General features: G+C 44.9%; 1 protein-coding gene across 1 annotated transcript in view; it reads left to right on the top strand.

Annotated features, from left to right (window-relative positions):
- ALK (ALK receptor tyrosine kinase) overlaps window positions 1–27,178 on the top strand; it is a 511,088-nt gene that overhangs the window by 364,032 nt on the left and 119,878 nt on the right. Inside the window, exon 5 of the mRNA XM_087823828.1 lies at window positions 16,904–17,031. Coding sequence (XP_087679954.1) covers window positions 16,904–17,031 — 128 coding nt within the window. The remainder of the gene's footprint in view (window positions 1–16,903; window positions 17,032–27,178) is intronic.

The raw sequence follows: 27,178 nt of genomic DNA, 5'->3' as shown, positions 1-27,178 counted from the left end.
ACAAAGAAAATGTGTCGCTGCCTAATTATTGTGTAGGGTGGCAGATGCTGAGGGAGAGAAACTCCCCAGAGTCACATCATTTAAAGGGACACTGTCAAAAAAGAAAGTCTTGTTTTGAAAGGGACTCTCTGACCTGTAATATTATCTATTTCTTGTTCAACGTGAATCACCACTGTCTCTGTCTGGGGGATTTGAACTTTAAAAGTCTGGAGCAATGGGGTGATGAAATCTCAAATTTGTGCCCCCACCAAAAAATCTTCATCTCTGCTCACTGGAGCTGGATGAAAGGACTTACATGTTGCTTTTCTTCAGGTCCTGATGTCTACCTGGAATGTCTTTCCCCTGCTTCTACTCCCTTTAGATTTCCCTTTTATCAATTACAGTCACACATCACATAACATCAGAGTCAGTGATGGATCGCAAATACAACAGTGGTCCCATAAGATTATAATGAACTGAATTTTCTGTTAAAAAGGGAAGGATACACTGTTCAGAAGGATTTTTTTTTCCCTCTGATGGGAGCAATATCTGTGGGGTTTAGCAGTAGATTTCATCTCCCAGGGCCTCGATTTTGAGTGCACAGATTAAACCCCAGTCAGCCACTGACCTGTGTTAGCACAGAGGAGCCTGTCCCCACCGCGCTATATATTCCGAGGGGGCCACAGCCCTCCCAGATCTAGCTTGATGGTCTTTAGAGTACATTGCTGTAAATTATTTATTGAGGACCTAAGATCCTGTACGAGGACACAGATCCACAGGAGTTATTTTAGCAAGTATTTAGTGCCACTGCCACTTTAGTAAAAGATTTCTGTGGTAGTGTGGAACCTGCCCGTCCCTGTACTTTATAAATACTTTCAGTTTGTGATGATGTAAAGCATAGATAAATTTTATTTCTTCCATCAATTCAATGCCAGAGAGAGCCCTTTGTGCCAGATAGAGTCAATGGAACCAAAAACAAATTTCCAAAGTCAAAATATTGAGTCCTCAGTTCTACACCCTCTCCATGTGAAACACCCTCTTTGCGCGTCTGTGTGAATACCACAGAATCCCTTAGTCTGACCACTGCTTCAGTGGACAGCAGCCAAACCCCTCTGTCCCTTCAGCTCTCCATCCTGATTTCTCCTTCCTCCTGATCCTCAGGCCACCTTTCACACCCTCCTGACAGGCCCTGTCATGTGATCTCTGCCTTACCCAGCCGGTTTCTCCTCAATATTTCCAATCAGCCCAGCCCACATTTCTGTTCATGGGGCAGAATTGATAGCTTTGATGTTCTGTTTCCGGCCTTGTTGGAGGAAGAAGGGGGAGGGCTTGTGGGACAGTATTTATAAAGTCTACAGGTTTGCGGCCCGGGAGCAGCAGGCTACACCCTATGAACTAGGTGCGGAGCAGGCTGTGTACCATCTAGGTTTGTGTAAGTGCACTCACTGCTTCCACAAAGACAAAATCACCTAACGATGCATTTCTTGGAAGGTATCCCTGTCTTTTCGTGACTATGACTGGAGTTCATTAATCCTGTCCCATGCCAGACAAAATCCCTTAGTTTAATTTTCTTAGCACACGTGAATTTTTGAACATAAATTCCTTCAGGGCAGGAACTATGTTTCATCATCCATAGCCAGTACCTGCCATATGCCTGGTACATATACTCAATAAGTGTTTGTTGAATTCAGTGAAATTGCTGGCATGCGCCTGGGGCTTATTTGTCTCGTATCCCACACTGACTCTTTAGTCTTCACAGCTCAAAATCCCTTAAGGGTCCCATTCTCGTCTTTCTCTTCCTTTGTTCTCCCACTAGAACACTTGCTATAGATTATATAACAGGTTCTCCACATATTGGATGGCCATGTTGATTGTGGATTAAAGTCAGGTTTGTTTTTCCTTATACCAACCCAGCATGAATTATGAAGTGTCCCGTTGGAGTAAATAGTTATATGCTCTCTATATAAGATGAAACCAAGCTAGTCGGAGTAAATTTTCTTTTATAGCCAATTTAATTTTTTTATTTAAATGCAAGTATCTCAATGCTATATTTTTAGAACCCTCTTTACTTCAAGAGTCAATCAAAAATGTTTGAATTTAAAAATATTAACCCGGGTCAAATTCTAAACAAGTTGTTGAAGAAGTGATTTTGGAACTTTCAGAAAAGAATGTGGTGATTTCAAGAGTCAACGCAGGCTTCCCACCTAAAACAAATACTGGAACACCTTCCTCAGTAAGGTTGTGAGGTTAGTAGGATAAAGGAATGGGACAGAAACACAGCATCTCAATTTAAAAAACACATTTGCCAGTGTTTCCCTTGATGTTCTGGGAGGTGGGTCTGCAGCAAATGGAACACTGGTGAACAAAGAGGCCCAGTGAGTGAGCTTTGTCCTTCGTAAGGGGTCTCTAATAAAAACAGTGAAGGACTCTGCCTTGACCTTTGGTTCTTCCATGTGTTTAATGCCTGTCTGAGATGGTGGCAGAGAGAACCTAACATTGTTCAGATCTACTATGTTCCAGCCACCGTGCTAAAAGCTATACATTCATGATCTCGTTTCATAGGAGGCCTGGTCTGCTGATGGCTCCAAACTTGGTAGGAGAGTCAATACTACAGGTGATAGATTCTAAATTACAGAATCCAAGAGAGTTAAAATTTGCTGCAGGAAATGTCACAGTCCAACATTCAGGCTCAAAATAATTAGCTGCTTTGAGCCACAACCTATAAGGTCTGGGAATTTTGGGTTGGAAACAGTTTGTGGGAAAAGGCTTATGAGTAACCTAGAGAAGGGTAGGGAGGGGGAAGGATTCCAGTTGATCACAAGTTAACATAAAGTCATGGTGTGTTGCAACTGTCTGAGAAGATAATAGGCAGAGCCCAATCCCAGGGAGGGTTGACCTAGCATTTTCTGCATTGGCCAAACCATCAGCCTAGTATACAGGCACCGCCATCAGCCTAGTATACAGGAGCTGAAAGGAGCTTCAGGAATCACCTCGCTGTTTTTTTGTCAACAAATTTTCAGGGAACCAACTTAAAATAAATCCAGACAAGAATGACCACATCAAGGTGAGCACCAAGAACCAAAACAATAGAAACCTATTATGACATATATTTTCAAAGCACTCTCCTATTCATTCTACCATTTAGTTCTTCCAACAATTGTGGGAGGGGGATAATAAAGTAGAGGAACCATGCACAGAGAGGTGGAATGACTTGCCTAAAGCTCCCCAGCCAGTGAAGAGGCCAGGTCAAGGAAGACACTGGACTCTCAGGATGGAGAGTCCAGTGTCTTCCTTGGCACCCTGCTGCTTCTCCATGGCAGCTCCCACCGCACCCCACACTGGCCACTGCTCACTGCATGGTCTGGCCCAGAGCAGCTGCATACCAGGCAAAGGCTGTTTGCACCTCGGACTTTCAGCAGAGCTTGGGCTGGAGTTTGCTGGAGAATGCCTCTGCCAGGCTTTCACTCAACACCCCTCTGCCAAGCCCACCTTCCCTTCCTTACTCACCTCTCTTGAAGTGAGGGATGTAAAGCATGACCCAGCAAGAACCTGCGGCTCCCACCTGCCCGTCCTTCAGAGCTGCCCCTAAGGCCAGAAACAATACCCTGATTGTCATTCATTATTTCTACTTCTTAGTATTAAAACCCTTTTAATATGTCATTGCAGACCACTGGGAGTTTTAAATTTGATGTCAGACCAGGATTTATGGGCCAGTTTTGAAATTTTACCTCTGGGCTCCATAATTGCAATTCCCTTTTAATCGCACTCTTAGACACCTCTGTTAAAAGACTTCAATTATTTCCACACAGTGGCCCCCTGGGATTTGGCCGATCTGAATGACCAACTTGTGTCACCTCCTTTGGAGTCCTGCTTGGGGGGCTTTAGCCACAGATCTGGTTTGAAGACACCAGGTCGGACAAGCAGTCGCACCAAGAAGCCTGGGGGTTCACAGGAAAGGAGTCTTCCCTCGCAAGGAGTGTGCGCTTGGGGCTTGTGCTCCCATCCACCCTCACCCTTCCACTCCCCCCTAGGGGGCAGGAGATTGATGCTTTGCGAGGGACTCACTTGCCCATGCTTGTCGTGGAAGCTGCGCAGTTCTGAAAATGTTGGGATGCATATTGGGAGACCTTCCATGGGAAATTGCTTCAAGGAATATGCTGAGAGTCAGGCTGGAGGCACAGAGAAGAAGAGTTCCTTCAGCTGAGCCCTTGAAGACCCAGTGATGCTTTGGGGAAAGTAAAAGCTGTCTGAGGTGTTGTGCAGCATTGGGAAGGGACCCCCTACCACCACCAAGGACAGAGTGAGGACACCAGGGTGACATCAGCTTGCAAAGGGCAGCTATGTGATGAGAGGCGAGAAGAGCTAGAGTGACTGCAAGCTCCCAAAGACCCAGCTGGAGCAGGGAGTAGTGAGGGGACTCCGGCACAATGCTGGGGCTAGGGAGTGGCTAAAGGAGCCTCCTCGGAAAAGTCACTTAGTGCTGTGTATCTGGTGACAGCAATTTGTATGGTAGAGATACATGACTCTGTATCCAGAATCACCAATTGCTGAAGGGAGCTTGAACTGTGGACCCAAATCTGCTTCTGCTGGGTGGGGGACCAAGTTCAGGGTAGGAAAGGGGAGAATTCACTGAAGAGGCTAGGAGAAAAAGAAAAGAAGAGAAAGTAGGACCAGCAGCCTCAAACATTAATGCTCCAAGTCCTGTCCTTGGCTAAAGGCAGCCAAGAGGGAGCGAGGCTCCCTGACTGTGGCAAGGAGGTGCCCTGGGCTCTGTCAGCAGCCCCTCAAAGGCTCCAGGAGGGACTGCATACACTGGCTGGCAGGGCCTGTTAGAAGGCAATTAATGGACCTCGCCAGAGCAAGAAGGGCCTTCATCACTCAGGTGTTCTCTGTTCCTCTAATATGGCCACAGAACAAGCCAGAGCACCTCCAAACAGAACACCATCACCCCAGGAGAATGCAAAATGTTTACCATAGCTTCTTATATGTATTACTAATTCGTTTCCTCAAGCATGGGTTAAAGCACTGCCTGGGCCAATCTAATGGGTCCCACAATTCCTGGGCTACAGCAAGTGCTTGCTAGTATCGTTCTGCAGTTGGGCCTCCCTGAAGGAGATGGTGAGATTATTCATTGGGAGGCAGAGATGAATGGGGAGGAAAATGCCTTGTGCTCTGTCTGGCCCCAGGGAAAATGTGGTTCCTTTGTGAGAAATGAGTTACACTCTCAGCAGCCTGTGGGTAACACACTAGTGAGTAAAAATACTTTCAAGTTTGTTTCTCCCCTTAGTGGGGATGGTTTGGAACTAGCCCCTATATTAGTTTGCTAAGGCTATGATAACAAAGTCCCACAAATTGCGTGGCTCACACAACAGAACTTCATTATCTCACAGTTCTGGAGGCTGGAAGCCCAAGCTCAAGGTGTGGGCAGGGTTGGTTCCTTCAGAGGCTGGGAGGAAGGATGTGTTCCAGGCCTCTCTCCTAGCTTCAGGTGGTTTGTTGGCAGTCTTTGGAATTCCTTGGTTTGTAGATTCATCACCCCAAATCTCTGCCTGCCTCTTCACATGGCACTCTCCCTGTTTGTAAATCTGTCTCTATGTCCAAATCTCCCCTTATACGGCCATAGTCATATTGGATTAGGGCTCACTCTAATGACCTCAATTTTAACTTGATCACCTTTATCAAGACCTGATATCCAAATAAGGTCACACTCTGATGCACTGGAGGTTAGGACCTCAACATAGTTTTTTGGGGAGCACACAATTCAATATTGTGTGGGTATATGAGGTGGGTATATCTCCAGGCCTCAGTTCTTCTCTGTCGCGTAGGAAGACTAGACATGCCGTTTTTCAAGATTCATGCCGGGCATACAATTTTCAGCCTCACAGTAATGTCATCATATACAGTATTCGCCACAGGACAGGATAGGAGCTGCAGCAGGCTCAGTGAGCCCCCCTGCACCAAGGGGCTCAGGACATGATCCACTGATGTCACTGGCAGTTTCCTCTCCATCCCTGGATGGCGACCCCAGCAAAGAGGCAGGGCAGGAGCAGCGTGTGGCATGGGCAAGGGCAGGGGTCATCTCCGATGGGTGCAAGTCTGTGGACTGCCCTTATCTCCTCACCAGACCCCCTTCAGCCTTTTCCAGCTCAGCTGCCCACTCTCCCAGCCCCAGAATTTGCATTCGCAGTTTATGGCCAGGTCTACCTTACCGTATAAAGTGTCAGCGCAGTGGCTTGACTTGGCCAGGGAGTTATGACTGAAGCGGAACCTCTGAGCTGGACGTCAGCATTTTGCTTGGTTCAGAGGCTTGCGTATTGAACCGATCAATACGTTAATGCATTAAATGGCATTTAGGTTGGCCCCTTAGAGAGCAGGATGGGCGACTGGATATCATTTGAGCATGAGCAGGGAGGACTCTGAGGCCTGGGGGGACTCTTGAGCTCTGAGGCGGGGGTGCAGGATTGAAGCCTCGAATTCAGCCCCACTCAGGATTCAGGGCTCTAGCTGAGGCAGAGGGAACCAACAGAAACAACCACATAGCGGTTTCAGTGTGGTCTTTTCCCTTCTCCCTGGGGAGTATGTATTTTTTAAACAAACAAAAGAACTGACTGCATTGAGTTGGCTTGAAAGAAAAGATTGTGTTTGAAGAGAACAGATGGTGCTAAAAAGTTATTGGAAGGAAGAGAGTTAGGAAACCAAATTCCAGGCTCCCCCTGGCTGCTGCTGGTGATGCGCCCAAACCTCCCACGGAAAGAGTTAGAAGGGCAAACAGGTCACCTGGGACTCTTGAGAAAACTCGCCCCACCTTGTCAGAGACATTGACAAATCTGTGCAGTGGGGACTCCTGGGAACTCTGGTGTCCACTTCCGTAATTTTAAATGATTTCTGGAATGCCAGCACCAACCAAGCTCTCTCTCCTCCCGCTTCCCCTGCCCCGAATCCTGCTGCGTCCCCCCACTGCCCCCTGATGAGGGATGTTCAGCAGCTGCTGGAGGAGGTGGTGCCTTGCACAGGACCTAACCCAGGACTCAGAGAAACCGAAAGAGAAACTTTAGGATTGGCAGGATCTCTACTCTTGCATTGGAGAAGTCTTCTGTTTGTTGATCTTTGGCCAGGATAATCAGTGTTCTTCCCCTTAAAAGAAAACACTAGTGAATCCTCCGTGTATTTCTTTTTTCTTCTTCTTTTTTTTTTAAAAATATATCTTTATTGATTTCAGAGAGAGGAAAGGAGAGGGAGAGAGAGAGAGAAACATCAATGATGAGAGAGTCATTGATCGAGCCCCCAACCCGGGCATGTGCCCTGACCGGGAATCGAACCCCGATCGCCTGGATCCTAGATCGACGCTCAACCGCTGAGCCACGCTCGGCCGGGCCCTCCGTGTATTTCTTTATACAAACTAGAACAAACAGGAAGCCCTCTGAGACAAGCTTAGAAGCAGTAGTTGCTTGGGAATCAACTTACATCCCTAAACATTTTATTTTAACTTGCAACTTGGAAATGGATGCCAATCCATCAGTCTCTTGATGTGGGGGCAGGACCTATGCTTGCAGCGTGGGTCTGTTGATTGGAGCTCTGCACTCTCTGTCTGCATAAGTCACACTCATGACACCACCACACCACATCCACGACTGTCGGTTTTAGTTTCTTTAAAGTGGAAATAATTTTAGAACACTTATGAACTTCTCTGAAGGCTCTCTGGAGTTTTAAGGTTTTTTCCTAGCTTTCCTGTTGCCCTATTCATGCCTAATTAAACAATAATTATTTTTAGTGACTTACCGCTTCATGTCTTTACAAAATAATTCAAATGTTTCTTGCTCATGTTGCTGCAATTGAATGAGCACAGCTGGTGTGGAGAGGCTCAGGAGCAACCTAACTGGCTCGGTAGGTGTATGACTCAGTGGGAGGAATGGAGGGGTAGGAGAACTAGGGAGTAACCTTGAACATTCCGTTAACCTTGAGCCTTCAGAGGGCACAAGTGTTTCCTGGAATGTAAAAGGTGGCGACTGTGCTAATCCAGCAAACAAATTGGTCACATGGAGGCCTCTTAAGAACAATTCTGCTATGATTTTTCCTTACAAATGTGGCTATGCTGAGTCTCCTCCTTCCCACCCCCAATGATTGAGGGGCCAGGTCTGCAGAGGTGGGCTCTCTGTCTCCTCTTCCTGGCCTGATATATAAAATGAAGGGAAAAAATCTCAGCCAGGGACCAGGGCTGATGCCTGCCTCCCACAAGTCCCCATGTTCCAACCAACTGAGGTGATGTGGAACCTGAGTAGAGAAGGAAGGGATACCCAGGGGCACCTCTGGGAAGAAGCCAGACCATTTCTTAGATGCATGCTTTTCAGAGTACAGCTCTTCTGCAAGTGCCCCCGACCCACTAAAATCTCTTCTAAAAAGCAAAGCATTTACTTTTAACAAATTTAAACCTATGTGCAATACAGTAGAAAGTGCAAGAGTTTTGAAGATAAGTAGTCGGGTTCATACTACCTCTTACCATTTACTACATGGGCAAGTTATATAAACTCTCTAAACCTCAATTTTCTCATTTATAAAATGGAGATGATAATATATGTCTCATGCATTTATTGTAAAAATTAAATGAGATCAAGTAAAATAGCTGCCTTAAATCCTTTCTGGAATGAGGCGGAACATAAATAAACACAGACACAAACAAATGAAATGTGCTTCACAAGCCTGGCACAGTGTTCCCTGGGATATCTGCATTTGTACTTGTCTCTATCTCCACATGGGGGAATGAAAGAAGTCCCCCAAATCTTGGTGCTCTTGGGGTGGGGAGTTCTTTCCAATCCCTGAAATACCATCATATGTTCTTATTTCACCTCCTTGTAAGGTCGTTTTTGTAAGGTCATCTGTCACACTAGGTGTAGGAGGAAAAAGCAACACTACCATCATAATAACCACATTAGCTGATGTTTATTGATTGTTAGCAAAGTGCTCTACATGTCTTAACCCACGTAATCTTCACAACACCCCTCCAAGCTTTATATCATCCCTGCCTCTTAATGACAGAGCTCAGGCACAAAGAGGTTGCGTTAGGTAGCTGGCCAGAGGGCACAGCCAATGGGAGGCAGAATTAAGGTTGTAAAGCAGGAAGTCTGGCTCCAAAGTTTAAGCTCTTAATCAATATATTTCTCTGGAAGGAAGGAAGGAAGGAAGGAAGGAAGGAAGGAAGGAAGGAAGGAAGGAAGGAAGGAAGGAAGGAAGGAAGGAAGGAAGGAGGAAATAAACAGAAGACCTTTTTTTTTTCTTAGCTCAAAAACATCAGAAGAATTAAGGAAAACATACTTTGGGAGCACCTTCTGAGCCCCCACCCTGAGAAGTCCAGGCCACTTTCCAGATCCCTGTCAACCATACAACATCTCTGATGAAAAACAAAACTGCTTTCCAGATGCCAGTGCTAAGGTCTCACCCGAGTCCACCTGTGGCCCCAGCCAACCCATCCCTGTCTCAAAACCCCCTTTGCTGCCACAGATCCCCTCCAGCAGAGCCATAAGCCACCTTCAGCCTCAGGGCAGCTCTTTTTTATCATGAGCCACTGGGAGCCACAGCCAGAATCAACCTATAATCTCGTTTCCATCCTGATCCAATTCTCTCCGGGGTATATTTATCCAGCTCCTGGGAAACTGTGAAGGGCAAGGGAATAACAAAGTCAAGGCCACACGGATAGAAGACCCCATGCCACATATCAAGTGTTATTATTACTACAGAAAATTAACTAGCAACAAAGAGCTCCCCACTAAAATTTACATTGATCTGGATTCTTTTTTCCCTGCTCTCTCCCATAAAAATGCTTTAAATGCAGGCTGATTTAATGGAAACAATAAAAAATAGTGCTGAATGGTTTATATTTGCTGCAGAATTACTACAAGGTATATTTTAAGAAAAACTTGAAAGTTATGTGTTTTTTTCTTTAAGATAAGATTAGGGAGGGAAGTACAATTGCCTTTTTTTCTTCTTCTATATTGATCTAGACAAGCTCCCACAGGCTCAGTTCCTTGTTTCTAACAAATATTCACACCTTCACATTCATGTCCAGACACTTGTCAAGAGAGAGTCTTAGCAAAGAGACATGTGAGAGAATGTCAGTTGTGTGGCCTCAGCCTTAATAGTGTTACTACACTCGGCAGTAATGATAATCATGGGACTGAGCTCTACATGCAAGGGAGATGGCCAGTTGTCTAATTTATGTGGTTCCAATCATTCTCGGCCTAACCCATGAGTTGGGCTGTCCTGGCAAGGGAGTTAGTCACCACCCAAATGACTTAGCTGTGGTGACTGCTACAGATCATCCTTTAGTTTCAGGTCCCCAACCATGTTCCCCAGGGTTGAAACAAAGCCTCAAGGAGATGAAGTTCTAACCTCAAGAAGCTTGAGAAGCAGTTTAGGATCATGTTCATAAAGATAGGGAGCCACCCTAGCCTGGGTTTAAGACTCAGCTATAAGTAGAGCATACAGTAGGCCTTCAATAAATGTTGGCTGTTTTTGGTCTTATCATTAGTACTGTTATTGTTGGTATTGTTGCTATTGCTAATATTCACATTGACTTGGTTCAAGCTGACTTGCCTTGTAGAGAACCACCATGCGTCAGATGGGACCTCCCCTAGTTGAGCACTCAGGTTGCCTCCATGTCTCAATTACCATGACCCCCTAGTTCCTTTGTTGGGTTCTAAGTAGATAAACAAGTGCTAATTTGATGGCTTCTTGCCATGGCCCTGCTTCTTTAAAAAAAGGGGGGCTTGTGGATGAATGCGGAGCCGAGAGCTATGTGATAAACCAACTCCCAAGCTTCCCTCAAACACCAACTTTGCCCAGTCCTTAGCTTCCTCCTAACAGGGAAGTCATCATTGTCACTTGAATGAATGACAGCCAATGACAATGAATCCATATGGACTTTCAGTTTAACTCAGCTTCACTACAATCAATATACATTTTGGCCAGAAATGTCAGAATCTCATCTGATTTAATGGGAATCTATTTATGCATTTGTTCCCTTATCCAACATATATTTGCTGAGCATCTATGACGTATTAGGTGGAGATACGACGATGAATGACCCGCCAGTCCTGGCTTTAAGGAAACTGGAGGTGGGTGGGTAAGACACAGGAACCTCCTTCGTACAGAGGCCAGTGGAGAACGCTGACTCGTGCCAGGCTGGACTGCCTGCCCTCTGAGCACACAGCCCGTACGGCCTCTGCTCATGCGCTCCTGCCATCGTCTTTCTGCATTGCCCTTCCCCCATTCCTGCCCACTCTTCATAACCCATCTCCCAGGGGCTCCTCTCCTCGTCACCCAGTCTGAGACACCATTTCGCCACCTAGTATATGGTACCTAAGCCACTTACTTAGCTCTTCTCTACTGCCATTAACTACACATTTTGGTAAATACTTTTATTCTTTCTCACTAGTCTGTAAGTTCCTGGAATGCAAAGCTAAATCCTAACCGTTTAGGGTCCTCAGAGCATTTAATACTTTACCTAGTGTATAACAATGCACCCATAAATACCTGAGAAATGGAATTCAACAAAATCTAACCAAGATCTAGGCACAAGGCCTCTTTGCACATGCTACAGGGAAACGCAAAGGTAAATAAGAGGCTCTTACTATAAGTGAGATGGGGCATTTTAGAGGTTCTGGTCAGAAGGTTGACCTGCTATTATAGCCCAATCCCTATATGTCTTGTTGTAAGGGTGTTTCAACATAATTTCTTGGGGTCATGCTTAACATATGAAGATTCATTTAACTAAGAATTTTTTTGTTGTTGTTTAAAAATATAAGGTGGCTGCTATTCAAAAATTGCTAATGTCCTTCCCACTTTCTTTGACCTACATTCCTTTCCCCCTTGAACTTCATAAATGAGCTGAGATGTAGATAGTTTCATGGACCTATACCATCCCGTGAAGAAGGCTGTGGTCTTCTGTACAAATAGCTCCCCCTTATTGAACCCCCAGTAAAGAAGTTCCTTTGCATGCATTCTTCTCACAGATCCTCACAACAGTAGAGCAAGCTGGGCCTTATGGCTTCCACTTTAAAATAAGGAAAGTGAAGATCAGAGAAGTTAAATCATGTGCCTAAGGTCACTAAGCTAGTAAATGGTGGAGCCAAAAACTGGATCTAGGCCTCATGGTATTACAACAGCTAAACCATCTCAGAAAGGCATTCAGTTAAATAGCATGCAGGGTCTGAGGGCTCACTTTTGTGAGCCAGCCCTGCAGCAACATTATGCCTATTGGAATGTCACACAGGCACAAAATAATATACTTTCCTCTATCTTGTCAACTGCCATCTCTGGCCCTCACATGCAGTCAAAGGTGCCCCTTCATTCTGGGCTTAAAATAACTTGGTGCCTTTGTCCTCTTGAGACGGCTGCCAAACCTTCAATCTCATCGACAGCTTGCTTCATATCAGACATGCCAGGCAATTTCCTTAAAGCATGCAGAGACCACCCTGCTGTGGAACAGTGGGTGCCTTAGAGGTGCTTTTTGTTCCCATACCAGAGCTTCTTAGGATTTTTTGTTTTGTGTATGCCATTTTCTGATACTGAATGTCACTGTCTGGCTGACCTGACCTATCTATCCTCAAAACTCAGACTGGTGATCCCTCTAGCAATGCTGAGTAGGCATACCCTGTTCGATCTCTCTGATTCTAGGGATATGAAAAGCAACTGGATACATAGACTGACCCATAGTTTGCATTTCCCCCTGTTCTGGCCCTCTGGGAGCAATAATATACTTGATTTTAATCTTAGTTCGGCAGGTAACCAAATGTGTGACCTCGGGCAAGTCTCTCCATTTCTGCAAGGGGGTGGAAGTGAGTCTCTTTGCAGAAATAAATCTGTGATTCTTTGACTAATAGCTCTTCTTCCACCTTCTGTAGAATATCATTTGTCTATTGCAGCTTTCAGGGCTTTCATAGAGTGTTTTGTCACCAGGACTCCTACAGTCTGTGAGAGAAGTTATAGGCATCAGATCAACACGGGGCCTTGGGGAACTTTAAATTCAATGCCCACGTTTTGCTAATGAAGAAACTCAATCCCCAGGAGGTGCAGGGACTTACTTTAGCCCATGCAAACCCAGGACCGGAATCTGCGACTCAGTCCCAGTGGAGAGACCTCTGTACGTACTGCTCCCAGCCCCCAGGTCAGAAATGGACCTTGATATTCACAAACCAGCTCTCCTGCCTTTTTGATGGGCTCTAATTTATTCATTATGATGAAGCCACTCAGCAAAAATGTGTGGTCAGTTTTTTTCCTCAGGAAATTCACACAAAGTTGAAGACACTTTCTCTGGCTAAGAATACAATTGATGAGAAAAAGTCCAAAATGTCAGGCATTCAGAGTAAAGTGCCTTGCTCAAAGGCATCAGACAAATGAGAGAAAGAGCCAGAGCTGGAAGTGGAAAGCTTCACAAACACACGGGAAGATAATGGATGGTTACAGGCTGTCCATACAGTTTTTCTGGCTTCCCAAAGTCCAGGTGGACTCCGCACACTGTCAAATTGATTGATTGAAGCATCATTGCTAAGATGTTCTCAAGTCCCCAGCACATGGATATGGCTGCACATTTGTTTCTAGGTCAGAACATAACCTTCCTCCTATGAACACTAGTAGAGCTGCCACCAGCTAAAGACAAAAACAAGACCCTAATGAGCGAGTTTCATGACCACTGGACCACTGGGATATACGTTAAGAAAACGGAAACAGACGGAAGAGAGAGCTTGGATTTGTTTTTCATAGGGCTTTTTGCTCTCTCTTAAACAAATCTGACCCTAGGTATAAGCTTGCCCTTTGCTGGTCCCAACTTCCCTGGTTATAAAATACATGTTTGGCAACTGCTCTGAAAGTTATTAAAGTTGCAGCAGTAAACTATGGGAGGCCAGAGAATTTCAGACAAAAGTTATTGCATCAGTAACTCAGAAACTAATTCCTAAAACTCTTGACACATTTGTCCAGAGGGCTAGTGCCAATATAGAAGTGGAAATCATTGTCAAGGGCCACTGTGTACCTGGAATTAAAATCCATCATTCCTCAGAGCAGGGAGCTACGATTTCGGCAGAATATGAATAGTCATGCTTTCACCATCATCTCTCCTCAAAAATAAGGTCCTTTATTTTTTCAGAAGGACAAAGAAAAAAGTCCAATTTCTTTGTTTATTTTTGTTTCCTTAAGAACCATTCGTTTATATTTCCTTTTCAGATATTTCTTTCTTTGGCAGCCCCACCTTTACACCAGAAGGCCTCCTTGCCCTTATTCAATTACACTCGTTTTATTTTGGATAGAAAACCTGCTGGGTACAGTAGCAGAGAACAGTCTTTACAACAGCAATAATCCCTTCTACAGCCTCTATTGTGGGGAAACTTAATACACTTTTATTAAATGGCTGAGGCATTGGCTCCAGTGATCTGAATTAACTACAGAATAGTATAGAACGGGAACAAACTGCCCTCTTCACTCAACAGACTCCCAGGGCACTCGCAGCCACGTGGCAGGGACCAGAGACTCAGAACCGCCACCTGGAACGCCCGAGGAAAGGCCATGATTGCCTCAGGGAACACCTTTGTCACTGAACGTTAGGAAGGACAGAAAGACTTGATGGGCCCCGGTGTCACCAGAAAATGGCGAAAGGGGCCCTCTGACTTGCTGTTGGAGGATTGACAACATGCCTCCAAGTTTTCAACGTTCATGCACTTTGACTCGGGCTCTATGAACCTGTCCAAGGGCAGCGTCTACATAAGGACACAGGGCTAGCTTCAGCACGACCACGAAGAGGAGAAGTGAGGAGCGATGCACAGATCATTAAAAATGCAATCATTGAACGGATCCTGTAATCTATATTTACTGTCTCACAACAATAAAACATGCCGCGGCACGCCATTGAGCGGCAGAGTGGGGCACGGAGAGACTGTGCAGTGTGGTCTCATTTATGTAAAATTCTAGCTGAAAGGCTGTCCACTGAGGTGTTGACAGTGGTTATCTCTGAATGATGACTTCTAGGTGACTTTTCTTTATCAACTTTTGTGAATTGTTGGATTTCTAATATTTCTCATAATAAGCATCACTTTATACTTGTGGGGGAGGGTGCTTTAAAATTTATTTAAAACAGAAAGCTAGTTTTTCCCTAAATTCCTTAGCTCTTGCACTACCAGACCTAAGCCCAACCTACTGGTAACACAATATGAAACATTGTGATGAGTTTGTGCATGTGTATTAGTCCCTGTTATCTGTAGCATGTGTGTTCCAAGTGGATGTCTGAAATCGTGGATAGTATCGAACCTTATATATACTCTGTTTTTTCTATACATACCTACCTATCATACAGTTTAATATCTAAATTAGGCACAGTAAGAGATTAACTAAAATAACATAATAAAATAGAACAATTATAACAATATACTGTAATAAAAGTTATGTGAATGCTTTGGGGCCGTTAAGTAAAGGAAGAGTTCCTTGAACACAAGCACTGTGATACCATGACAGTCGGTCTGCTAACCTAGATGCCTGCCAAGTGGCTAATGGGAGGGCAGTGTGTACAGAAAGGATACAGTTCGCAAAGGGATGATCGTGTCCTAGGCAGACAGAGCAGAAGAGTGAGAGATTTCACCAAGCTACTCAGAACAACGCACAATTTAAAACTTATGAACTGTTTGTTTCTGGAATTTTCCATTTAATATTGGTCACTGAAACTGCAGAAAGCAAAACCATGGGTAAGGGGGGACTACTGCATACATATATCAAAACTCACCAACTTATACACTTTAAGTCATCAAATGGTGCACTTTTAGCACATGCAATCTATTGTGTCAATTACAGCAATAAAAGTCTTTTTCCTTAAATGGAAAGAAAATATAGAATAGTCCAAATAATTTCCATTCTCCACACAAAATTGTCAAAATATATATTCCTTAAAACACCTGAATCAATGTCGGAAAGCAAATTTGATGTTTCAATCAGTGACTGGAGGCTATTCCAAGAGGTTAATAGCCTGAGTGGGCTGTAAAAATGTTCATTTAGCTTATTTTCTGTTACCCTGCCCCCCATGTCAGTGTCCTTGATTACAGCTGGGTGCAAAGCTCGCCATTGGACCTGCTTTTGTCTTTTTCTCTCCACACCTTTTTGCAGAGTACATGTCAATCTTAGGTACCTTTTACCCCCAAATACATGCTTCGGTGCACTTTAATTTTCCTGCGGTAAATCACTAGCCCTTGCAAGTTTCCCTTAAATAACTACATAGCAAACCCGAGGATTCAGAGGCGCTGGGATCAGATAAAATTCTGAAAACCAAGCATTCTTTCCAGAGATAATTATGAATAGACAGAGAAATGCTTTGAAGACTATTCCTTCACTCTGCTGCCAGGTTTCCTTAAGTATACGTACCCTTTTCCTGCAAGACTAGCCCCTGAAATAGCCCACAGGTCCGTAACTGCCTGAAGAGAACATGGCAAGAAACCCAAAACCCACCGATGGCCACAGTGGCTTTGGAAATGGGGTCTCAGAGTTCGCGGGGCAAGAGGGGAACCAGGCCCGGCCGGGCGTGGCTCAGAGGTTGAGTGTTGACCTAGGATCCAGGCGATAGCGGTTCAGTTCCCGGTTGGGGTGCATGCCCTGGTTGTGGGCTCGATCAATGACTCTCTCATCATTGATGTTCTATCTCTCTCTCTCCCTCTCCTTCCCTCTCTCTGAAATCAATAAAGATATATTTAAAAAAAAAAAAAAAAAAGAGGGAAACCAGCGTCTGCGTGCTGCTCTCAGGCCTCTCTCCTCTGAGCCACTTAGGGCTCCACCCTGCTGGCAAGCGCCCTGGGAGAGAGTGGGCCCTGAGGGCTGCGGGAGCAGGACCTCCTTGCGGGTTAGGCCTGCTTCTCATCACTGTTTCTCTGTGCTCTCCCCTCTGTTTCGATGCAACCAGCTGGACAGTGCTGCAGGGAAGAATCGGGCGCCCAGAGAAGCCATTCCGCGTGGCCCTGGAGTACATCTCAAGTGGGAACCGGAGCTTGTCTGCAGTGGACTTCTTCGCCCTGAAGAACTGCAGCGAAGGTACCTAATCTGGTTTCCCCTCACTCCCCCGATGGCCTGTTGTCCAAGCGCGTCAGTACCCTCAGCCGCGATTCGCTGGGCATGTGCGCCCTGGTACAGAAAAGTTCCAGTGCTTAGAACTGAGTATCGTCAGCACTTTGTAGCCCAGATGATCTGTTTTCAAGGATCGAGTATAATATCATACCTGCCTAACGTAAAACTTCATCACATAGATTATAGTCTTCATTAGATAACATATTAGCTTAAAGTCTCTGGCTGCTGAATGATTTCACTGTTTTTCTTAAATTTTTATTTATTTTATTTTAATCTCAAATGTATACAGATAAATAGAATAATGCAATGAACCCTCACATACCCTCAACCCGGTTTCAGGAATTACCAACGCCCTGCCAGCTCTTCCCACTCCTCACTGCCCCAACTTGATCATGATTATTATATTTTGTTTTTCCTGAGGCAAAACTTACAACTAAGTATTTTTTAATGATTTGGTTTGAGCTGTTATTAAGGAACAGCACGGGAAATGGATCTATGACAAAGTTTTCACTTATTTTGTAAAAGCCATTAGAGCATGGTCTGCTGTGTCATTGCATTCCTTTTGCCTAAGTCCTACATAGTGAATTTCCTTCTAGAAGGCATCTCTCTCCTGAAGCATAATTTATTGGGAGTTTTGTGTCTTTTTGCCTTTGCTACCAGGAAACTCTGAAATAAATCATACCTGTGTAGTTTTTTGATAAGTGTATTTCCCCTCCCTCTACAGAATGATTTTGTATTCTGATTTTCAAAATCATATTGGATATGCATCTTTTTATTAGGTATTGCATCAATTCTGATTGGTAAACAGGGTGAAATGGATCATCAGTAGACATATGAGGCTGATCTTCCCTGAACTCTTCAGAAGACCTAGGGTCATGGTTATAAACGTGCTTTATTGTTTCCCACATGCAAAGGGTATAGGAGATGGATATAGGAGAATATTCAGGAAGATGCTGATTTCATTACTGCTATCCTGCTGTGCCTGCTCTGCCCAGAGGTTCACTGGGAGGGTGCTCTCACCTGTGCCAAGGAATGTGTGGCCTTTGAGGCCCAAGAATGAAGTGTGGACAGGAAGGAAGCCCGTGGCGCCTGCAGACCTAAGCTCTCAATTTAGACTGTCCATGAACCATGAAGGCCCATAACACACAGCCATCTGTTGCATGTAGAGGCCCAGTTTTAAATCTCATGCCTCTTGGAGCTTGTGTATGAAAGAGACTCCCTTAGGTAGGGAGTTCCACCCACCACCCAGCTCCTTGTGCTGCTGTGTCTCTCCACTCATTGCTTGTTTTGCAAGAACTTTTACAAAGTGTGTGGGGTTTATTTTTTCTTAATCAAAACTGGTTTATGTGTGGGGGAAAGAAAAATCAGCATAATGTGATAGATTGAACCTCAGTTCAAGTTGAAAAGGTGGTTAACCTGTGATGTGAGACAATGTACAAGAAACATGCGGTTTGGGAGTAAGCCAGGAGCTTGTACAAATGTTTCCGCACTCATGAACTTGGGGGGTTTGTGAGTGCCTCTGGACATCATCAATCCTCGCAGATGTCAAGGCCTATGTACGTACCGTCCAAGAGAGGCCATGTGTTGAAATGGAGCCAGCTTACAGGAATGTGACAGGGAGAGGGTATCAGTTCCCAGAATTGGCCTAACCTCGTTTGAGCAACATCAGGAGAAGGGAATGAGAGCCTACAAATCTCCAAATATCAGACTCAGCACAATTACTCCTGCAAAAAGTATTTGTACCTTTGATCAAGGATCTCACCCAGTTGTCCAAATGTTTTTCTTCCTTACCCCTACAACTCCCTTTCACCTACAAAATTCTTCCTCTGTAGCTTACGTTGCATTTTCAATGAGTCTATTGTAGAGTTTAAAAGACCTGTTTCTTGTCTGCTTCTCTACTCTTATGAAACCAAGAGAGTTGACCCCTCTGACTTTCTCTAATGATCCAGAAAGTGTTTCCTCTCGCAGGAAATTTTCCTAGTAGAGGAAGAAAAGAAGTCTGCCCCTGATTCTCTAGGGGAGGTGGATTGGCCAAGAGACCTAGGAAGATTCTAATGGTCTAGCTACTTTTCTTCTGAGGCTCTTGGTCCAAGAACAGATGGGGTTCATGGGGAAGCAGATGTTCTCTGCACTCCTCTGGCTTGGACTCTTGTGACCACCAAGGGGTGTGAAGAGATGAGTGTGGATGTGTAAGGTAGAGAGCAGAAACAAACAAAATGATCCCAGTGTTTCCTGAGAATTTCTAACTCTTCCTCCCAGAGCCGAACAAATTCAAGTACTCATCAGTTGATGTGGACAAAAAAAGCTTAAAAAGTATCCTGAAACTATACTCATGTGCTTAAAAAGAGGGAGTTATTTTGGAGGCATACTCAAGGCCTATTAGATGTAGACAAATGTCCATGTTTTCTGAGATCATTGCTTTGGTTAGATCACGAAGGGCAGGAGAGAAGTTTTATCTTTGAGAAAGGTGAACAGGGCTGGTGAAATGCTAACCAGGATTGCAGATAGATCCACAGGATGTCTGGTCTATTTTCTGATAGTATCTTGGTCTGCTCATATGAAGTACAGACAGAGCATGGAGGGAAACACATCTATACAGAACTCTACAGCTCTTCCTTGGCTCATGTGAAGAGAGGTACCATTTTAGTTAATCCAGAGAAGCTCTTACAGGGGATGCTGAAACTACCCTCCCCATGTAGGAGACAATATCTTCCTGTGGGTGTCATCAGAGCAGAGGCCATGCCTCTTTCCTCTCTGAATCCTGACACCTGTCACAGTGTATAACAGTTAACAGGTGCTCAGTTAATAAGCAACAAAAGCTGGTATCAACAGAGCACTTACCATGTGCAAAGGCAAAGATATGTGTGTTATCTCATATGAACTTTGTGATAATACTATGTATTCATCAGGGAGGCTGCCATAATCCTCACATTTCCTATGAGGGGTTATGTCACTAACTTTTCTAGATTAGAAAGGAAGAGGAATCTAAGATGTGAAATACAGTCCGACCACCATGAACGCCTTAAAACACACGCCTCAAAAGAGTTGGAGATGCACAGATATCTTAACCTCTCTCAGCCTAAAATGAGGGCATTTGAACTAGATCTTCAAATATTTTTTAGAGGCTGAACCCATGATCCAAAGTCTTATATAGAAGTCCATTATATAAAACTGCACAAGCAGAGCTGCCCTGGGGCTTGAAGTAAGGGCAGGGAGCTCAGAACTCACCTACTGCACAGCCCTGACAGCCCCTTACACACATGGTGTTTTATGAAGTATACTTTGAGAACCCCTGGACAGTCTGATTTTCAACGCTCCTATCAACTCCAGCTTTTTGATCTTATAATTCTGTGCTTACATAAAATGTGAAAGCCAATTATAGTATTAACCATACCTCCTTTAAAGGTCTAAGCACAAAGTTATCATACTTTGAATATAGGCCATTTTTACAATGCAGGTTCTTGTCCCTGTGGGTCTTGGCCTTGAGACACCAGGTATGGAACTAATATGAATGTTTCCAGTAAAAAATGTGTAGCATCTCTCAGTCTTGTCCCCTCTCTCTCCTGCTCCATCCAAGACAATGATGGGCAGTGGAGGATGTCTTCCATAGGCCAAGAAGGGACAAGAGGAAATAAATGAAGCTGACTGAACAGCTTCTAATCTTTGGCCAACCATGTGGAACCAATCAGCCTCTGGAGTGGGCTCCAAAATGCAGCTGGGTAAAATCAGGGAGCACCCCATAGGCTCTTGGCAGCCTGGCCCAAGCTGGGCATTTTCTGTTCCAACAGCAAGCAAGGCACCAGCAGAATCCTCAGTCTGTACTTGTTAAAGTCTGTTACTGTGGTTGTCTGTCTAGAGGCTGCCAGCAGGCGTCTATATGTAGCAGACTTATCCATCCATCCATCCATCCATCCATCCATCCGTCCATCCGTCCATCCATCCATCCATCCATCCACTCATTCACTCACCAGGCATTTACTGAGCAAACACTAAGCTGAACCCATGCTGACACTGATATAAATGTGTTGCTTTAAGTGTGGTGTGGTGGCTTTAAGATCTCCATTCTACTTTGTGCAGAAACTGTTTCCCAAAGGGCATTCCCACTTACATTTAATTTGCACCAGAGAGATTGAATAGTTGCTGCATTTGTACAGATTTCTTCCTCCAAACTAGTGTCAATGTGCCTTTCTCCAAAAGACCACAGAGTGAGCACTGAATGAGCCATCAGGGGATTTCAGTCCCCCTTCCACCTCTTATTTGCCATAGACCAGCCAACTCTTCAAATCAAAGAGACATTAAAGGTCTCCCCCAGAATGGCACATTGATTGTTTTTTAATTTAAAATAGGAATAACAATATGTCAATGGTTTCCCAGAATTGACCTCAATCATGAGGGTCAGTGAGAAGATGGCTACGTAGGTGCATTGTGGATTATGCCTAGAGCTAACTGACCTTTCCAGGCCTCACCTGGCCTGAAGCCTTAAAATACAGAGCTGCCCCCTCCGTGCTGCTTAGTCTCTCCCAGAGAAAACACTATTCACAAAAATTAATGGACTCTTCTGACTCCTCCTGAAAAGCTTTGTGATGTTAATGCCAAGGGGGCGATGAGTGCCACAGCACTGCCAACCTGAGACTGACACCTCAGTGGGTCCACCTGGGCTGGTCACTGCAAGGGACTGAATTAGCTCTGCAGTATGGGTTCTATTGAGTGGAAGTGAAAGCCCAGGAGAAATAAAAGCCACAGCCTCATGTCCTCATTTAGTTCTCAGTGTGTCCCCCAGGTAGAAGGTGAACCCCGTTTTCAAAAACTCTCCTTCTCAACTCCCTCTTTCTAAAACTTCCTGCCCATAATTTATCTGTGGACTGTGCTGTTTAGAAGATAAGAATTAAAATGATGATTTCATCTAGCTAATGAGATCTACTCACACCTCCCCAAACACCTCCCATGTCCAACCTTTGTTCCGGGGATGGAGCACGTGGAGTGCTCTCCCTCTCTGACTTTCATTCTGTCTTCTGAAGTCCTGCTCTCCTTTCGTATCTCAGCTCAAATGCTCTCTTCTCCAAGCAATCTCAGCTCAGAGTTATTTCCATATATTTCTATTTTAAGACAATTTACTTCTTTCCAGAGTTATTTATGTGTCTTGCTCAATAGATGCTAAGTTTCTGGAATCAAAGGCTGTGCCTTCTTTTTTAATCTCTGTATTCAAACTAATAAAAACTAACAGTGCTTTTCTCATGGTAAGCACCAAGTGGAGATATTCTCGTTACAGTGGAGAAGAGAGATTACAGGCTTTGGAATAGGCAGAATGAGTGTGGAATCCCAGCTCCATCACTTACCACCCTTTTGAGCTTAGAAGAGTTTTTTAAAGTCTATGAGTCGATTGTCTCATCAGTAGATGGGGCTAATAATACGTAATTATAGGTTTGTTGGGAAATCAAAACTGATGTTGTGTGTAGAGCCCCTGGCAAGCACAATAACCACCACCATCCTCTCCGTCCTGTGTCGTCTGGCTGAGCTGAATGCCCTCATTCTGGAACCAGGGCTGGATGATTCTGCACAGCCGCCCCAGGTGTGCTTGCAGGTTCATGCCTATTTTCACTTTCTGGATAGGCCTTGTGTGAACCCGTGGGACAGGGAAAGGTCACCCCATTCCCAGCAGAAACTCTGACAGCCCAGACCTACGTCCTGATTTTGAAGGCAACTGTTTCTCTTCCCCACTCCCTACAATCTATGCTTTTATCTCTCTTAAAGTCATGTTTCCTTTGTGACAGGGTGCCCAAAACTCATGGTGCCACGAAAAGAAGTAGGACTGTTTAATCCTGTGCAGATGGTTGGAGGCCAGGGAAGAGCCTAGAAGTCCTTTGACCTGCTAGTCACACAGCCTTCCTCAGGCAGACTGAGCACAGGATCTAAGGCAGCCGGGCCCTTAGCTGGTAGAACAAGGAAAGGACTCTGCCAGTTCCTCCTCCCCCACTGAGGTTACTGCTGTTGGCAGAGAGTCTCTCACTTTGGAATGGCTTATTCATAATTACTAATAAAGCCAATTAAAATGCCCCTCAAAGTGCTTAGGAGCAGTAACGATTGCTTGGGCAACTATTCCAAATAAGCGACTGTTGGAAATCGCCCGGAAATGGGGGTAGACACAAAGGTTTTTAAACATAAATAAATAAGGATCTAGTGCGCTGAGGTCACTGTACTCCCAGGAGAAAATTACTTTCCAATTACAGCTACATAAAAGAAATAATTGAAAAGATTAATCACACTAAAATAATTGGTCTATTTTACAAGTAATTTGGAGCAATATTCAGTCATTGACATCAATGTCTAGTGGTAAAATAGTAATGAATTTCATTCTCTAATGTATTTATTTTATTAATGGTACTAAATGGTGTTGTTACTGCTTATAAATATTTCATAACTTTTAATTCATTAAATGTTCAAAGAATTTCCAAAGGCATGTATTAGTTTTAAGTAACTCTTAGTATTCAATATGCGATTGACACTCTGCAGGGTAATTTTAAAAATTATTGTTTTGGGTAATGGGAGTCTCTTTGAATGTGGAGATTAAACCCCGGTTATTAATGAGTCCGGGGCTCCAGCTGGTGTTGAATGAGGGGCTTGGTAGGGCTGCGCTCCCTCCGCAGGTCTCTAAGGGCCTCTGTGCTGTAGGAAGGACAAGGTGGACCGAGATAAGTTCATTCCAGAGATGAGAAGAGGAATGTCAGCGCAGACGCTGGTTCCAGCCCACTGCCTCCCCCACGCCCTCCCCACCTTCCTGAAACAGCTCACAGTGGAATTGGTACATTCCAACCTGACCTCCGGTCTCTCTCTCATTCTCTGATGGCAGCCTTAAGAAGTGAAATGGGTGAAAAGATGCAACGGAAAGAAAAGCAAGGGACACTGCGTCATGGACGGTGGAAAGAAAACAGGATTTGGGTTAGAAAAACACGGTTTGGATCCTGAGTTGTTTGGGTGCTATGCATCCATTGCACCCCGCAGTACTAGATAATTCATGGATGAAATGAAGACAGTGGCACCCACCCTGGGGTCCGTGATGGTTAAATATGATAGTGTGACTCGGTGCCTGCAGCCTAGTGGGAAATCAGACAGGGTCAGATCTGCCCCTGCCTGAGTCAAAGAGCATACGGTTGGATCCCCCGGGTGAGTGGCCTTAACAACCCTTAATTGGCCATGGTACAAACAATTGATACAAGTCATCAAGAAATACTGGATTAACAGTAAATTGCTCAACTCAGGGGCTTGGTGAAGTTTAAGGATGTTGTCTGGAGGAAGCACGGATGCTTGCTCCCAGTGCTTTGCCCCACAGGTGTGAGACCAGGCTGCCTCCAGCGCCTCATCCACACAGGAGCCGGCTAAGGGCATTTGCCTTGGGCAAGTTGGAAGGGGCCAGGATCCAACCAGTTGGTTAGGATCAAGTGGGGCCAGTGATTCTCACACTTGGACACATACCTTGGGCATATGTAGTGGTGTTCTGGGAACATGCAAACCCACAGAATCAGCAGAGCTTTGATTGAAGATTGGCGTGAAGGGCCATTTTTATACGGAAACTAGCATGGCTATATATCGTGCTTCAGTGCAAACTGCACACAAATTTTAAGATAAATCATGGCCCTGTCGGGCATGGCTCAACGGTTGAGCGTCAACCTAGGATCCAGGCGATCGGGGTTCGATTCCCAGTCAGGGGCATGCAGGAGGCAGCCGATCAATGACTCTCTCATCATTGATGTTTCTGTCTCTCTCTCCCTCTCCTTTCCTCTCTCTGAAATCAATAAAGATATATTTTAAAAAGAAAAAGAAAAAAAAAGATAAATCATGGGGTTTAAAGACATGTCCTGCTCATAGCGATCACCAGATTCTGGGAGTGATTTCACCCTTCTCTGCCATTTGGGGCACATCAAGGAGGATGTTGGTGAAGCACCACTCCAAGGAGACAGAAGGACATGGGTAAAAGAAGGAGGCACCACCAGGCCTGGGATAGCCTGCTAAAAAGCTGGAGCCAAAAGTCAGGTATCATCTCATTGCTGGCCATAGGAGGCAGATGGTAGGCAGAGTCCCAAGGTGACACCAGAGACCAGCAGTGGGGCCCTAACCCACCATATCGGGCAGAGAAGGGCTCAGTGCCTAAAATTGAGGTGCAAGGTCAGGGCCAGACTAACCAAATATTAGAATTTAAAGTCCCCTGTGCATTGGCCTAAAGCTCCTTAAATTTTCTGGAAGACGGACTTGATCTCAGAGTTGGTTTGGTTTGGTTTTCCTATGTTTTGTTTTTCTTGAAGGGAGACACAGGGAGAGGTACCAAACATTTACCTGAAGAGCTGGGAGACATTTTAGTTCCTCTCTGCCCAGACCCCTAGACAGAACTCCTCACACCTGGAGCTGTGGGAACCAGACACTGAAGCCCTCCAGACCGGAGGGCCATGAGCAAGACTGCGGGAGCAGTTTGCTGGCTGGTGGGCATAGACTGGGAGTACAAGAGCTTGTACTGCTGGGATACGAAGCTTTTCCTCTTTTTACTAACGGTTATTTTGAAGTTTTTGGCATTATCTGTCTTCAAGTTTTGCTGCAAACATGGTTTTTGTAGAACTTTAGTTTGCCTTTCCAACTGTGATTTGTTTGGGAGGAAACGCTGGGAGGCAGTTGCTGGGCAGCTGCCCAGAAGGTTCCGCAATGCACAGCTTGAAGCCCACGGAGCCATGGTCTCCGTGATCCCTCCTTCCCTCCACTCATTCTGGGATTCTCTGAGCAGCATTTGGGTGGATGTACAGCCTTTTGGATTTTGCTGCTTCTGCTCTTTCATGTAGCTCTTAGCCAGCATTTTGTGTCTATAAAACGCTTAACGAACATTGACTAATTATCCCTCATTAATCATTCATGCAACTGGCAGACCAGGGTCTTATCATTTCCTTCAAGAACAGGGGTGTAATATCCTGTCTGGATCCCAAGTCACATGCAGGGGGTGATGGGGCCTCTTGGCAGCACTGGGATCCTCCCAAGCTCACTGGGAGCGTGGGCCGGAAGGTGGGCATGGGCTCTGGGAGGCTACAACCTCACTAGGATGCCTTTTTGCTCTAATGAACAGGAAGGACGAGCCACGTCTCTGGCCAATAGCAGCTGAGAGGCAATAAGCTTTAATTGGAGGCTTCTTCCTGGAAATTCACATAGACATAATAATTCTGTTGTCTTAAAGGGCCCAGAGAGGTTGAATGCCTCAACTCTCTTCTGCTTTTCTAAGCTGATCCTTTCAATCATCTGTGAAATGTAAATATAATGAAAACATTATATATCAGGGAGCTCTGATCAGCTCCCCAATGCTACAGGGACGAGTAGTCTGGGTCAGGAGGCAGGCCCTCTGTGGGTTTATGGTTCAAAACACACAGCAGGCAGATGAACGAACTGTCACAGCTGGAACAGCAGAAAGGAGACCTCTAGAGAGGGTCACTTTGGTCTGGGAGGGCAGGGATTGGAGAAAGCTCCCTGCACTCCACTCCCCAGAGGTCAAGGAGAGCCTATGAGGAGCCTAGAGCCTCTGTCCTGTGGATTTGGGTTCATGAGTATATAAAGCTGGGGGGAGAAGTTCCTAGGATTACATTATGTGGATTAGAAGAGAAAGCAGAAAATTCTGAGAGATGACCTCTGTCTTCCTTCTTATCTTGCCATCTTTCTTTCTTGTTAGTGCACAGGCAAAAACTCACTTGCTGGCTTTCACACACCCTCTCCCTGGCATCCCTGGCATATACGTATTCTAACGTTAGAGGTCTGTCCTGTCCATTCACTGCCATTTCTCCCCTGGCATGGCCCCCTTGCCCACTTCTCTCTCCACCCCTAACTTGTGGCTATATGTAATGCCAGAGTATTTACTCAATTCTCAGAGTTATATCATTGTTTACTCTGTGATAGTAAATAAGAAAGGGCGTACTGATCATTTCCCTTCTCAAATGTTTGTTTTTGGCATCTCATGAACAGCCTCTCCTTGTATTGCCGCACTTTCAGCCTCTCTTCCCTCTGCTTCTCCCACACTCTAGGTAGCTTTATCTTTTTGCTTGTCTCTTAACTCATTCTCACATCTCAACTCTCTTCTTCTCTTTATATAAGA

Source organism: Miniopterus natalensis, chromosome 13 (genome assembly GCF_054644295.1).
Source record: "Miniopterus natalensis isolate mMinNat1 chromosome 13, mMinNat1.hap1, whole genome shotgun sequence".
In the NCBI taxonomy this organism is placed as follows: Eukaryota; Metazoa; Chordata; class Mammalia; order Chiroptera; family Miniopteridae; genus Miniopterus; species Miniopterus natalensis.
This window is presented reverse-complemented; position numbering and strand designations above follow the sequence as displayed.